We start from the raw sequence: 14,328 nt of genomic DNA, 5'->3' as shown, positions 1-14,328 counted from the left end.
CTCAAATCCTGGGATCCTCATTCTGCAGTCCCTTGAACTCTGGGAACATTGTCCTTCAGCCTCTCAAGCTCTGGGAACTGCGTCCCTCAGTCCCACAAACTCTGGGGATCCTCATCACTCAGTCCATCAAACTCGGAACTTTGTCCTTCAGTCCCTCGAACTCTGGGATTCTGGTCCCTCATTCCCTCAATCTCTAAATTCCTCATCCTTCGGTCTGTCAGACTGTGGGAACCTCATCCCTCAATCCCTCCAAGTATGAGATATTTGTCCCTCCCTCCCTCCAGCTCTGGGACTAATTTCCCTCCTTTTCCTCCCCAATTCATGCACCTTCCCCTTGCATTCAGATTCCTATTTATTTATCACATTTCCATGGAAACACGGTGAAATGTGTAATTTTCTTTAACAATCTACACAATTTAAGAAGGTGCTCGGGGCAGCCTACAAGTGTCGCCACGTACTCTGACGCCATTATAGCCTGCCCACAAACAGCACAGAACACAACAGCAGCAAAACTCTCTCCCTCCCCCCCCCAACTCACACAGACAGTCCACCCCCAGGACAGGTGGTGGTGGGGCTTTGCCAAGCGCCGGGTCTCAGTGTTCCTGGTCTCCTCTCCACCGCAGAGCTCTGAAGAAGGGCTGCCGCTGCGTGGAGGTGGACTGCTGGGACGGCCCGAACCAGGAGCCAGTGGTTTACCACGGCCACACACTGACCTCCAAGATCCTCTTCAAGGACGTCATCTCCGTGGTGGACAAGTACGCCTTCAAGGTGTGTGCATGGCATCAGGCGCTGACCCGTGCTTCTCCCATCCCAGCACCGGCATTGTGGAAGCAGCTTTCTAGAATATTCCCGAACCCCGTTTGTCAGCTCGTTCCTGAGAGCTCTTGGTGTGACAGGATTAGGAGACGGCTGGGACTTGTCTGGTGTTGCCAGCTGGGTTAGGGGGTGGGAGATACCTTGAGTGCATGTATGCTGATGTGTTAGTGTGAGGGTGTGTAAATGTTTAGGCTGAGTGTGTGGTGTGTGTTAGTGTAGATGTGTGGGTGTGTAGCAACAGCTGCTTCCCCCCTCCCCCGGGGATGGGTTGGTCCCAGCGGCAGCGAAGCAGAGCACTGTGACAGAGGAAGATCAAGTGGCCAGTTTCCATCTCAGGGCCGGTGGGGGGGGGTGGTTTGGGGAGGGAGGGGAGTAAGTGGAGATGGGATGGTTGGGAGAATGGGGAAGTGATGTGGGGATGGAGGGGGAGGCAAGGTGAGAAAGGGTGTTTGAGGAAGGAGGAGGAGGGAAGTGGGGGCAGTGACCGGGCGGGTTGAGGAATAATAAGGGAAGGTAGGAAGGGGAGGACATTGGCATGGATGTGGAGTGAATGAGGAAGGGTGATTGAGGGGAGTGGGTAGGGAGCGAGGGGAGTGTTGGGAATGGAGGAGAGAAATGGGGAGGGTGAGGAGGGAGGAGGAGGGGAGGGGGGAGTGAATGGGGAGGGTGGGGGAAGGAGAAGAGAATGATGGGGGGAGGTGCCATTGGGGCAGGTTTAGGAGGGAGGGAGTGATTGGGGAGGGTGAGAAGAGAGATGGGAGTGGGTGGAGAGGGGTGACTGAGGAGGAATGGGTGGTGGTGAGTTTACCTCTCTCACTTTACCCACGTTCCTTCCCTTTCAGACCTCCGATCTCCCCGTCATCCTGTCCATCGAGAACCACTGCAGCCTGGAGCAGCAGACGGTGATGGCCCATCACCTCACCACCATCCTGGGGGAGAAGCTGTTGACGAGTACCATTGACGTGCAGGTCCCCAGCACACTCCCCTCTCCAGAGGTGAGCACAGAATGGCAGCCCCCACACACTGCTCTGACCACACGTCAGGGTCAGCTGACTGACCCTTAACATTCGGCAAGAAATTTACTTTCCCTGATGGATTGGGATTCTGTTGAGCTGAAGGTGTCTTCAGCCTGAGGGGCAGGGTGGAGTGTGGAATAGAATTGAAATTGGGTTATTATTATCACATGTACTGAGATACAGTGAAAATCTTGCCTTGCGTACTGTTCATACAGATCCGATCATTACATAGAGTATCGAGGTAAACAAGGTAAAGCAATAATAGAGGGTGAATTAAAAGTGTGGTCCACACAATGTGCGGGAGGAACTCAGCTTCCTCAGTACCAGCTACCCCTCCACCTATCTTGGTATCATCTGCAAACTTTGCCACAAAGCCATCAATTCCATTATCCAAATCAGTGACAAACAATGTGAAAAGTAGCCGTCCCAATATTGACTCCTGAGGAACACCACTAGTCACTGGCAACCAACCAGAAAAGGCCCTTTTATTCCCACTCGCTGCCTCCTGCCTGTCAGCCGTTCTGCTACCCGTGCCAGTATTTTTCCTGTAACGCCATACGATTTTATCTTGTTAAGCAGCCTTGTGAAAATCCAAGTAAGTGACATCCACTGCCTCTACTTTGTCCTCCCTGCTTGTTACTTCCTCGAAAAATTCGAACAGATTTGGAAACTACACTGTCACTTGAAATCCTTCAGATTAATCTCTCCATCGCAATGTTCCTAATACTTGTGGAATACCGACAGAAATGTCCGAATTTATGGAGAAAATGTGGTGGAAATAGTTTTCTGTCACTAACACTTCATTCCTCATAGTCTGTCTAGATAACATGATACAGTGAAAAGCTTGTCTTGCAAACTGTTCACATAGATCTGATCATTACACAGAGCATTGAGGTAGAACAAGGTAAAACAATAATAGAGTGCAGAATAAAGTGTTACAGAGAAAGTGCAGTGCAGGCAGACAAGAAGGTGCAAGGTCTTAATGAGGTAGATTCTGAGGTGGAGAGTCCATCTTAATACTGTAACGGTGGGGTAGAAGCTGTCCTTGAACCTAGTGGTACGTATTTTCAGGCTTTTGTATCTTCTGCTCGATGGGAGGGTGGAGAAGGGAGAATATCCACGGTGGGTAGGGTCTTTGGTTGCTTTACTGAGGCAGTGAGGAGTGTAGACCGAGTTCATGGAGGGGAGGCTGGATTCTGTGATCTGCTGAGCTGTGTCTACAACTCTCTGCAGTAACTGTACCAAGCTGTGATACATTTGAACATAATACGTTATATGGTGCATTGATAAAAATTGGTGAGGGTCAATGGGGACATGCCGAGTTTCTTCAGTTTCCTGGTGAAGTTGAGGTGTTAGTGTGCTTTCCCGGCCATAGAGCCTCATGGATGGTGCTCATCTCCAGCAGTTAGTGTGGGGACAGTTCCCCGTCTGGAGTGTGAGCCTGTCAACCAAACAGGCCTGGACACCAATCCTGGGCCACTGGCCTCCAACTACTCAACCGGGCTAGGCCTGGATTTTGACGCTTTCACTCTGCATCCTGTGGGGCAGGTTGAGGTTTCAGCCGGTTGTGTTGGGAGCAGAGTAGGCTGAATGGGAACCTGATGGGAGTAGATGTTGCTCGGGTAGATAGTCGGAGACTTTTCTGGACTTGGGGGTATCCAAAACTGGGTTTTAGAGGGAAACCAAGGAAAGATGCTTTCACCCTGGGGTGGGATTGGACTCTGGGATGCATTCCCTGATCTGATGATGGAAGCAAGACAAAGTCTCTGGAGATGATCTGGAAGAAATATGAAGAAGAAGATGATGTGAGTTTTTTGAGATCAGCTGTTTTTTTCCTTGTGGGACACTTGTAAGCCTTTGCAAATCTCTTCCTCAGAGAGCAGTGGAAGCAGACTCATTAAATATTTTTAAAACAGGTGGAGCTAGATTCTTGATTGGCCTGGGTGTAAACAGGTTACAGAGGGTGCACGATAATGCATTGAGTTAAAGCCAGATCACCATGGTCTTGTTGAATGATGAATCAGGGCTCGCGGGATCAAATAATCCAGTCTTTCAGAGATACGACCAATGGTGGGGTGGGATGTCACCTCCACAGTTGAGAACCGGGGGACAGTCTCAAAGAAGGGGATTAAATGGCTTTCAATCCCATAACAGTTCTCTGCTTCACAGGACATATGATAAGTTTACAGCTGGTGCAATACTTTAGAAATGTGGGTAGTGAGGGAGCTGGTAGTATTAATTAATGAATTTAACAATGCAGCACAGTAGCATACTCTTCCAGTCCAACGAGCCCACACTGCCAAATTACACCCATGTGACCAATTGACCCCCTGATCTGTGTGTCTTTGGAGTGTGGGAGGAAAGCGGCGCACCCCGTGGAAACACGCACGGTCACGGGGAGAATGGACACGCTCCTTACAGACAGCAGTGGGAATAGAACCCAGGTTACCGGTGCTTTAATAGCATTACGCTGACCACCACGCCACCGTGCTGGGCCACTAGACTTTCTCAGGAAGCTAAAGAGCTTTGGCTTGTCAGCAAACACTCATAACAGGCTTATGTAGATGATGGAATCGGAATCGGATTTGCATACAGCTTGTTTGCAGTGTGTTAGTGAGAAGATCACCTCATAGTTAATTAGTGATTGATGGATAGATATCGAATTAATTTATTTTATTTATTTAGACATACAACATGGATCAGGCCCTTTTGACTGAACGAGCCAGGATGCTACCTATTTAACCCTAGAATGACCATAGGACTATTTACAACAACAATTAACCTACTAACCGGTATATCAGTGGATTATGAGAAGAAACCGGAGCACTTGGAAGAAGCCCATGGGCACACGGGAAGTTAAAGCATTCTTGCAGAGGATGCTGGAATTGAACTCTGAACGACGAAACCCTTGACGTCTATGATGGTAGCGTAGTGACTTTACTCCAACTCAGGGCATCGGAGTTTGGAGTTCAATTCTGGCTCCGCCTGTGAGGAGTCTGTACATTCCCGCCATGACCGAGTGGGTTTCCTCCCACAGTTGTACCAGTTAGAAGGTTAATTGGTCTTTGTACATCATCCTGTGATTAGTGTTAAACAGGTGGGTTGCTGAACAGTGAGGCTCATTGGGCAGGGAGAGTCTGTTCCACCCTGTATCTCTAAATATAAATTCACAGCACAGGAACAGGCATCCACACTGGGATACCGGAGAGAGCTGTGTGCCTCTTGTACCGTGGTTGTTTGAACTATCTGAGGGGTCAGAGTGAGTTCAGTTCACTCTCTGATCTAACAGTGGAAGTAACCAACAGGGATGTTCTTTGTACATTGGGAGTGGTCTACGTCATCTGCACAAGTCCATGTATGGCAGTTGCAATGAAAATCTTTCTTGTAGGAGTATCACAGGCACAGGGTATTAGATTATGAGAACACTCAGTCCTCTTTTATTGTCATTTAGAAATGCATACATGCATTAAGAAATGATACAATGTTTCTCCGGAGTGATATCACAGAAAACAGGACAAACAAAAGAGTAACACTGACAGAACCACATAATTATAACATATAGTTACAGCAGTGCGAAGCAATACCATAATTTTATGAAGAACAAACCATGGGCACGGTAAATAAAGTCTCAAAAGTCCCCGAGTCAATCGACTCCTGAGTCCCCGATAGCAGGCGACAAAAGGGAGAAACTCCCTGCCATAAACCTCCAGGCACCGTCAACTTGCCGATGCCTTGGAAGCAGCCGACACTGAGTCCATCCGTCCGAAAACTTTGAGCCTCCGACCAGCCCCTCCGATACAGCCTCCCAAGTGCCTTCAACCTCGCCCCGGCCGCTGAAACACGCAAAGCCGAGGACTCGGGGCCTTCTGCTCCGGAGATTCCGGTTACCACACAGTAGCAGCGGCAGCGAAGCGGGCATTTCAGATGTTTTCCAGATGTTCCTCCGTACTCTCACGTCTGTCTCCATCAAATCAGAATTGTGCACTGTCCCCTACTTGACAGATAACAGATATTCATCACTGGAAAGGCCGCGCGCGCTGTCGTCGCGCCGCCATCTTCTCCTCCCGAAACATAGAACATAGAACCATGCAGCACTTTGGCCCACAATGCTGTGCCAAACACCTTAACCCTACTCCAAGATTAATCTAACTCTTCCTTACATAGTCCTCCAATTTTCATTCATCCATGTGACTATGTAAGGGTCTCTTAAATATCCGTAATGTATCTGCCTCCACCATCATACCTGGCAGAGCGTTCCATGCACACACCAATCTCTGTGTTAAGTAAACCCCTACCTCTGACATTCTTCCAATACCTTCCTCCAAACACATTTATGACCCTTCATGTTAACGGTTTGTGGCCTGGGAAAAAGTCTTTGGCTGTTCACTTGGTCTGTGCCTCTTATCATCTTGTACACCTTTATCAGTCACCTCTCAACCTCCTTCACTCCCAAGAGAAAAGCCCTATCCTGCTCAACCTATCTAATGAAGCAGCATTTTGGTAAATTTCCTCTGCACCCTCTAAAAATTCCACATCACAAGAGACACATTAAACAAAAATTATGTTCAAAAGAACATAATTAGAACAAGATAAAACAAAGTCTATTTTAGTGCAAAGTGGTCAGAGTGTTGCTAAGAGTTGTGCCCGTTGGTTCAAGACCGAATGGCTAAAGGGAAGTAGCTGCCCCGAACCTGGTGCTGTGGGACTTCGGGCTTCTGTACCTCCTGCCTACTGGTAGCTACAAGAAGATGGCATGGGCTGGATAGTGGAGGTCTTTGATGATGGATGTTGCCTTGAGATCATAAGACATAGGAGCAGAATTAAGACATTCAGCCTATCAAATCTGCTCAGCCATTCCATCACAGCTGATTTATTATCCTTCTGAATCCTACTCTCCTGCCCGCTCTTCATAACCTTTGATGTCCTTACTAATTAAGAACGTCTCCAGATATACTCTATCTCAATAGCTCAATCATTCCATTTAATATCAGAGAATGTATACAACATGCAACCTGAAATTCTTGTTCTTCACAGATATCCACAAAAACAGAAGTGTGCTCCAAAGTATGAGTGACAGTAAAAACATTAGAACCCCAAATCCCCCCTACTAACCCCTGCCACGCGCATCCAGCAACAAGGCAATGCCCCCCACCCCCGATTCCTCTAAACCCCAACGAGTACAAGCCAAGAGTCATCAACTGCTCCTCATACATTCACCCTTTCATTCCTGGAATCACTCTCATGAACCTCCTCTGAACCCTCTCCAATGCCAGCACATCCTTTCTTAGATAGGAGGCCCAAGATTGCTCACAAGAAGTACAGTCTGATCAGTGCCTTAAAAAACCTCAGCACGACATCCTTCCATTTATATTCTAGTCCTCTCGAAATGAATGCTCACATTACATTTGCCTTCTTGAGGCAACACCTCGTGTAGGTAGGCAGGGCGGGGTGTGGCCTCCGGTGTGAGGCGTTGAGGATCAGGAGCAGAGACAGAGTAAGAGATTGGCTGTTTATGACTGGGGTGGGGAGAAATTATTTCACTGAGAGGGTGGTAAATCTTCGGAATTCTCCACCCTCTTCTGGATATGTGGGAAGTCAAGAAGGACAGAGTGAGTGAAAAAATTGGCAGTGAGGACCATCCGACCATCAGACATGGGAGCAGAATTGGGTATTCGGCTCATCAGGTCTGCGGTTTCATCATGGGTGATTTACTACTGCTCTCAACCCATTTTCCTGCCTTCTTCCTGTAACCTTTGACACCCCGACTAATCCAGAACCAACCTCCGGTTTAAATATACCCAATGTCTTGGCCTCCACAACTGTTGGTGGCAACAGATTCACCACCTTCTGGCCAAAGAAATTTCCCTCCTCATCTCTGTTCTAAAGGGACACCCTTCTATCCTGATGTTGTGCCCTCTGGTCCCAGGTACCCCCACCATAGGAAACATCCTTTCGAAGGCAAGACACAGTTTTGTTGAATGTTGGAACAGGCTTGTGGATGACAAGATCCCAGAATGGAAAGGTGGGTATCTCAGGATTTCGGGAGGCAAGGATAGGTGAAAGGGTCTGGTGGGGTCAAGGTTTGGTTGTCAGGAGTGGCACTGTAGCACAGTGGTTGACATAATGCTTTACAGCAACCCCAGTAATCACCAGTTGGGGTTCCATTCCTGCCACTGTCTGTAAGGAGTTTGCTCGTTCTCCCCTTCACCATGTGGATTTCCTCCAGGTGCTCTGGTTTCCTCCCACATTCCAAAGATGAGTGGGTGAGAGTTAGTAAGTTGTGGGCATTCTATATTGACACCAGAAGCATTGTGACACTTGCAGGCTGCCCTCAGCAAATCCTCAGACATTTTTGGTCATTGATACAAAAGTGATGCATTTCACTATATGTTTTGACGTACGTGTGGACATTGAAACTAAATTTTAAGTCTTTTTTTAAGTTGTCTGAGGGAGGAAAGTTGACCTCAGTGCCAAGGAGGTGCCCTGCTGACGGAGTCTATGTGTTGTCATTGTGCCAGGAGCTGCGGTGGAAGGTTCTGGTGAAGGGGAAGAGGATTGGGGGGCTGGAGAGCTCCGTGAACGGCCTGGGTCAGCAGCACTGCGCTGCAGAGGTGACAGACGAAGATGAGGCGGTGGAGGTGGAGGACGAGACCGTAAAGAATGAAGTGAAGCGGAAAGGGAAGGTAAATGTTATGAGGGCAGTGGGGCCGGGGCATGCTGGGATATGTCACTGCTGGGGGTGGGGGGAAAGGTCACACAGCACGGAAACAAGCCCTTCGGTGCAACTGGCCCATGCAAACCCAAGCTGACCCATCTAAACTTGTCCCATTTTCCTGCATTTGGCCCTTGTCTCTCTAAACCTATCCATTACATGATACCTGCCCACCTGACTTTTAAAAGTTGCTATTCTACCTGCCTCTAGCACTTCCACAAAGACACCACCCATTGTGTAAAGAAAAGTCCCTCAGGTTCCTATTAAATTACTCTTCTCACCTTAGACCTGTTCCCTCCAGTTCTTGATTCACAACCCTGGGAAAAAGACTGTGTGCATTCACCCTCTCTACGTCCCCCATGATTTTGTAGACCTCTCCAAGATCAAGTCATAAGATTTAAGACAATTGAGAAGAATTAGGCTATTCAGTGCGCTCTGCCATTCCACCATGGCGATATGTTATCCCTCTCAACCCCATTCTCCTGTCTTCTGCCCATAACCTTTGATGTTCTTACTTACTAATCAAGAACCTACCAATCTCCGCTTTAAATATACCCGGTGACTTGGCCTCCACCACCATCTGTGGCTCAGAATTCCACAGATTCATCACCCTCTGGCTAAAGCAATTCCTTCTAATCTCTGTTCTAAATGGATGTCCTTGTATTCTGAGGCTGTGCCCTCTGGTCCTGGACTCTCCATGTTCCTGATTAGTAAAGGCATGAAAGCTTATGGGAAAAGGCAGGAGAATGGGGATTGAGAAGGAAAATACATGAGCCATGATGGAATAGTGGAACTACCTAGATTGGCTCCTATGCCTTATGGTCTAATGGACATGGAATAGATCCGTAGGGTTCAAGGTCCTATTTCCAAACTGTGTGACTGTGAGATAAAGACAACATAATCCAACTGAGTGGCTGATTGGCCTCAGCCTGTACCAAGCAATATCCAGCTTGGCTACAGGAAGGTGTTTGTTCATCCACAGAGCCATTGCTTCAGAGCGCGGTCTCTGCTGCTCCTGGAGTGCCTCCATCACTCCAGCAACCCTGCATTACTCCACCTATCTGACATATTGTTGTGGCAGCAGTGTAGTCCAAGGCCTATGTTCAAGTTTACTGTAATTCAACCAAAAGCTGCCAGACAAAACAATGTTCCTCCAGACCAACCTGGGGTCCATGCACCCCTCGGTTAATGGTAGGGGTCCATGGTTGAGAATCCCTGCTCCAGACCAACGTGCACAACATGGTGCACATAACTCACACACCCATGGAAGTGTGGTCGTTGTTGATGAAGCCAGCCACTGCTGTGCCATCAGCGAACGTGATGATTTGGTTGGAACTGGATCTAGTAGGACAGTCATGCATCAGCGGTGTGAACAGCTGTGGGCCGAGCAAGCAACCCTGGGCAGTGCCAGTGCTCGGCGTGATGGAGCTCGAGATGTTTCTGCCAAGGTGGACTGACTGTGGCCTTTCTGTCCAGAAGTCCAAGATCCAGTTACAGAGAGAGGTGCTGAGACCCAACGAAGACAGTTTACCCACCAGTTTCTGAGGGATGATCCTGTGCTGAAGTTGATAAACAGCATTCTGGTGTATGAGACACCATTTTCCAGGTAGGACAGGACGGAGTAGAGGGCAGAGGCTACGGAATCATCAGCGGACCAATTTGAACAATAAGTGAATTGGAAAGGGTCCAGTTTAGCAGGAAGATGGGATTTATTGTGATCCATAACCAGCCGCTTAAAGCACTGTTGAGGTCAGTGCCACTGGACTGTAGTCATGAAGACAGGTTACTGGGAAGACTGAGTTGATGATGGCTGTCTTGATGTTGAAGATATCTGTTGGAACCTGTTAACTGGGCTACACGTTACTATAAAAATACTATAAATTATAAATAAATAGACGGATAAATATTGCAAAAGAGGAATAGCGAAGTAGTATTCATGGACCATTCAGAAATCTGATGGCAGAGGGGAAGAATCTGCACCTAAAACGTTGACTGTGTGTGATACAAGAAGGCGGCATGTCTATCATCCATCCTTAATGATGGACACCAGCATCTTGAGGCAGTGCCCCTTGAAGATGCCCCCGATAGTGGGGAGGGTGTGCCTGTGATGAAGCTGGCATTCCTTTGTAGGAGGTTGTCCCTTGTAATCCTGTTCAGAGGAGCCTCCATTCCAGACAGTAATGCAACTAGTCAGAATGCTCTCCGTCGCACATCTATAGAACTGCACAAGAGCCTTTGGTGATATTCCGAATATCTTCAACTCCTAACGAAATATAGGTGCAGGCGTGCCCTTTTCATGATCGCATCTATGTTCTGGGCCCAGGATAGATCCTCTGAAATATTGATGCCCAAGGACTTGTAGCTGCTCGTTCCTTCCACTGCTGAACGCTCTCTGAGGACAGGTGTGTGTTCTCCTGAATCCCCCTTCCTAAAGTCCACAATTACTCCCTTAGTCTTGCTGATGTTGAGTTTGGGGTTGTTGTTGAGACATTATAAAATTTAATTCATACAACCTATCAATAATAGGATAATATATACAATCGATATAGAAGCAGGCCCTTTGGCCCATCTAGTCCATGCTGAAATATTATTCTGTCAGGTCCAATCGACCTACACCAAGACTGTAGTCCTCCATACCCTTCCCACTATGTATTTAACCAAGCTTCTCTTAAATGTGAAATCGAACCTGCATCCACCACTTTTCCCCACAGCTGGTTCCACACTCACCACCCTCTGATTGAAGAGGGTCCCCTTCAGGTTCCACTTAAGCGTTTCCCCATTCACCCTTAACCCATTACTAGTTCTAGTCTCACCCAACTTCAGTGGAAAAAGCCTGCTTGCGCTTACTCTATCTATACCCCTCACAATTTTGTATACCTTAATACAAAATTCAGAATCAGAATCAGGCTTATTATCACCGGCATGTGTCGTGAAACTTGTTAACTTAGCAGCAGCAGTACAACGATAATATAGAAAGAAAAAAAATAAGTAAATTTATTAAAGTACAAGTACAATAAGTATATTAAATAGTTAGATTAAAAATCGTGCAAAACAGAAATAACACATTTTTTTAAAAAGTGAGGTAGTGTTCATGGGTTCAATGTCCATTTAGGAATCGTATGGCAGAGGGGGAGAAGCTGTTCCTGAATCGCTGAGTGTGTGCCTTCAGGCTTCTGTACCTCCTTCTTGACAGTGATAATGAGAAGAGGGCATGCCCTGGGTGATGGGAGTCTTTAATAATGGATGTCGCCTTTCTGAGGCACTGCTCCTTAAAGATGTCTTGGGTACTATGGAGGCTAGTACCCAAGATGAAGCTGACTAATTATACAACTTTCTGTAGATTGTTTCAGTCTTGTGCAGTAGCCCCCAACCCCCCATACCAGACAGTGATACAGCCTGTCAGAATGCTCTCCACGGTACATCAAAAGAAGTTCTTGAGTGTTTTAGGTGACAAATCAAATCTCTTCAAACTCCTGATGAAATTTAGGCTTGCCTTCTTTATAGCTGCTTTGATATTTTGGGACCAGTTTAGATCCTGAGAGATCTTGACACCCAGGAAATTGAAATTGCTCACTCTCTTCACTTCTGATCCCTCTGTGAGGACTGGTATGTGTTCCTTTGTCTTACCCTTCCTGAAATCCACAATTAGCTCTTTTGTCTTACTGAGATTGAGTGTAAGGTTGTTGCTTTGATACCACTCAACTAGCTGGTATACCTTGCTCCTGTATGCCCTCTCATCTCCATCTGAAATTCTACCAACAACGGTTGTATCATCAGCAAATTTATAGATGGTATTTGAGCTATGCCTCGCCACACAGAGAGTAGATCAGTGGGCTAAGCACACACCCGTGAGGTGCACTAGTGCTGATCATCAGCGAGGAGAAGATATTGTCATCCATCCACACAGATACTAGTCTTCCGCGTAGGCAGTTGAGGATCCTATTGCAGAGGGAGGTACACAGGCCCAGGTTCTGTAGCTTATCGATCAGGACTGGGAAATGATGGTGTTAAGCGCAGAGCTATAGCCAACGAAAAGCATCTTGACATAAGTGTTTGCATTATCCAGGTGATCTAAGACTGTGTGAAGACCCATTGAGATTGCGTCTGCCGTTGACCTAAATGTACATATACAGTATTTGTACGTATATAAATACATACTGTACATATGCACACACAGATAAATATATATTATTAATTATATACATATAATCATTATATTTACTTTATATTAACTGTTTAAATTATATGGATAATAATAATAATAACATTAATTGTGTATCCATCATTATAGCAACTCTGCAACTTGTTGCCAGAGAGCCAAGTGCATTATCCATGCAGTCTCTGTGCTATCCCAGCAAACGTGCAGCCCAGCTGCGTTTCAATGGCGCCATGTTCCTCCCTCGTACCCTGCACCCAGTCACGTCTCTCTCTGCTCTACCTGCTTCCCAAGGACTCCAAGCAGCATTTGGCCAGGGAGCTGTCTGACTGTGTCATCTACTGCAAGAGTGTCCACTTCCACAGCTTCAAGCATGCCCGCATGCACAACAAGTTCTATGAGATCTCCTCCTTCACCGAGTACAAGGCCAGGAAACAGATCCGGGAGTCTGGTGAGAAACTGCCTGGGGTCTAATCCAGGGGTTGCTGTGTTTGTACATAGAATAACAGATCCCTGGGGGTTACTGGCTGGGGTCTAATCCAGGGGTTTGAGGGGTTTAGATATAGAATAACAGATCCCCAGGAGTGGGTTACTGCCTGGGGTCTAATCCAAGGGTTGGTGTGTTTATATATAGAATAACAGATCCCCGGGAGTGGGTTACAGGCTGGAGTCTAATCCAGGGGTTTGATGTATTTATATATGGAATAACAGATCCCCGGGAGTGGGTTACAGATTGGGATGTATTGCGATTTTAGGATTTAGGTACCGCAGGATGATTCTGCCTCTCATTCTTCTACCTGCGTGACTCTGAGGTGGGAAGATTTGACCTCAGCACCCTCAGGTGGGGGTACAACTCACGACTGCTGTGTTGTGTCTGCAGCCAATGAATTTGTCCGACACAACGCTCGCCAGCTGACCCGGGTTTATCCCAGCGGCTTCCGAACCGACTCATCCAACTTCAACCCACAGGAGATGTGGAACGCCGGGTGCCAAATCGGTAACTACCTGCCAATGGGGCTGGTGACCACGTCAGCTTTCACAAGTAAAATGAAGTGAGGCGTTTTATGTTTTATAAAACCCGTAACATATTTTATCGAGCCCCAAATCCTAAATGCAAAAGCGCGCTAAACCTCCTTACGTAATAACGTCATCGTGTCAGACCGGCCTTTTAAAGTGAAATCCCAATTCTATATCGGTGGTTGTGAATTCACTAACACTGGCACTGTGAGTCTGTCCGGAGCTGAGGGCCCAGGTCCCTTGTTCCATGGGTGGAAGAACCGCAGGTGCCTGCCCCTGGCTTGTCCAGAGGCACGTTGAGATGCTTGTGGCCATGTTGTGACGCCAGGGGCATGGTAGCTGAATCCCCCAAATCTCGGTGGACTGGTTTAGGGCGAGCTACCAAAATATATTCAGGTTTATCCCTCTTATCTATGATAAAAGTCTTTTTCCCCGTTCCAAAACACAGAAGAGGCCAACATAACAGAGGCTAAGGGGATGTTGCTGTGCGTCATGGTGGACGAAAACAAACAAGGCAGATTACAGGTCAACAGGAACCCAAAAGTGCTGTGTGCCATGAAGGGAGGTAGGAATAGGTGCAAAGGAATTGGATTTACTGAGGAGAGTGACAG

At 47.3% G+C, this 14,328-nt stretch overlaps 1 protein-coding gene across 1 annotated transcript in view; it reads left to right on the top strand.

Annotated features, from left to right (window-relative positions):
• plcd4b (phospholipase C, delta 4b) overlaps nucleotides 1-14,328 on the top strand; it is a 74,589-nt gene that overhangs the window by 41,582 nt on the left and 18,679 nt on the right. The window contains exons 8-12 of the mRNA XM_063049972.1: nucleotides 624-768; nucleotides 1,659-1,811; nucleotides 8,351-8,515; nucleotides 12,995-13,151; nucleotides 13,581-13,697. Coding sequence (XP_062906042.1) covers nucleotides 624-768; nucleotides 1,659-1,811; nucleotides 8,351-8,515; nucleotides 12,995-13,151; nucleotides 13,581-13,697 — 737 coding nt within the window. The remainder of the gene's footprint in view (nucleotides 1-623; nucleotides 769-1,658; nucleotides 1,812-8,350; nucleotides 8,516-12,994; nucleotides 13,152-13,580; nucleotides 13,698-14,328) is intronic.

Source organism: Mobula hypostoma, chromosome 6 (assembly GCF_963921235.1).
Source record: "Mobula hypostoma chromosome 6, sMobHyp1.1, whole genome shotgun sequence".
Classification (NCBI taxonomy): Eukaryota; Metazoa; Chordata; class Chondrichthyes; order Myliobatiformes; family Myliobatidae; genus Mobula; species Mobula hypostoma.
This window is presented reverse-complemented; position numbering and strand designations above follow the sequence as displayed.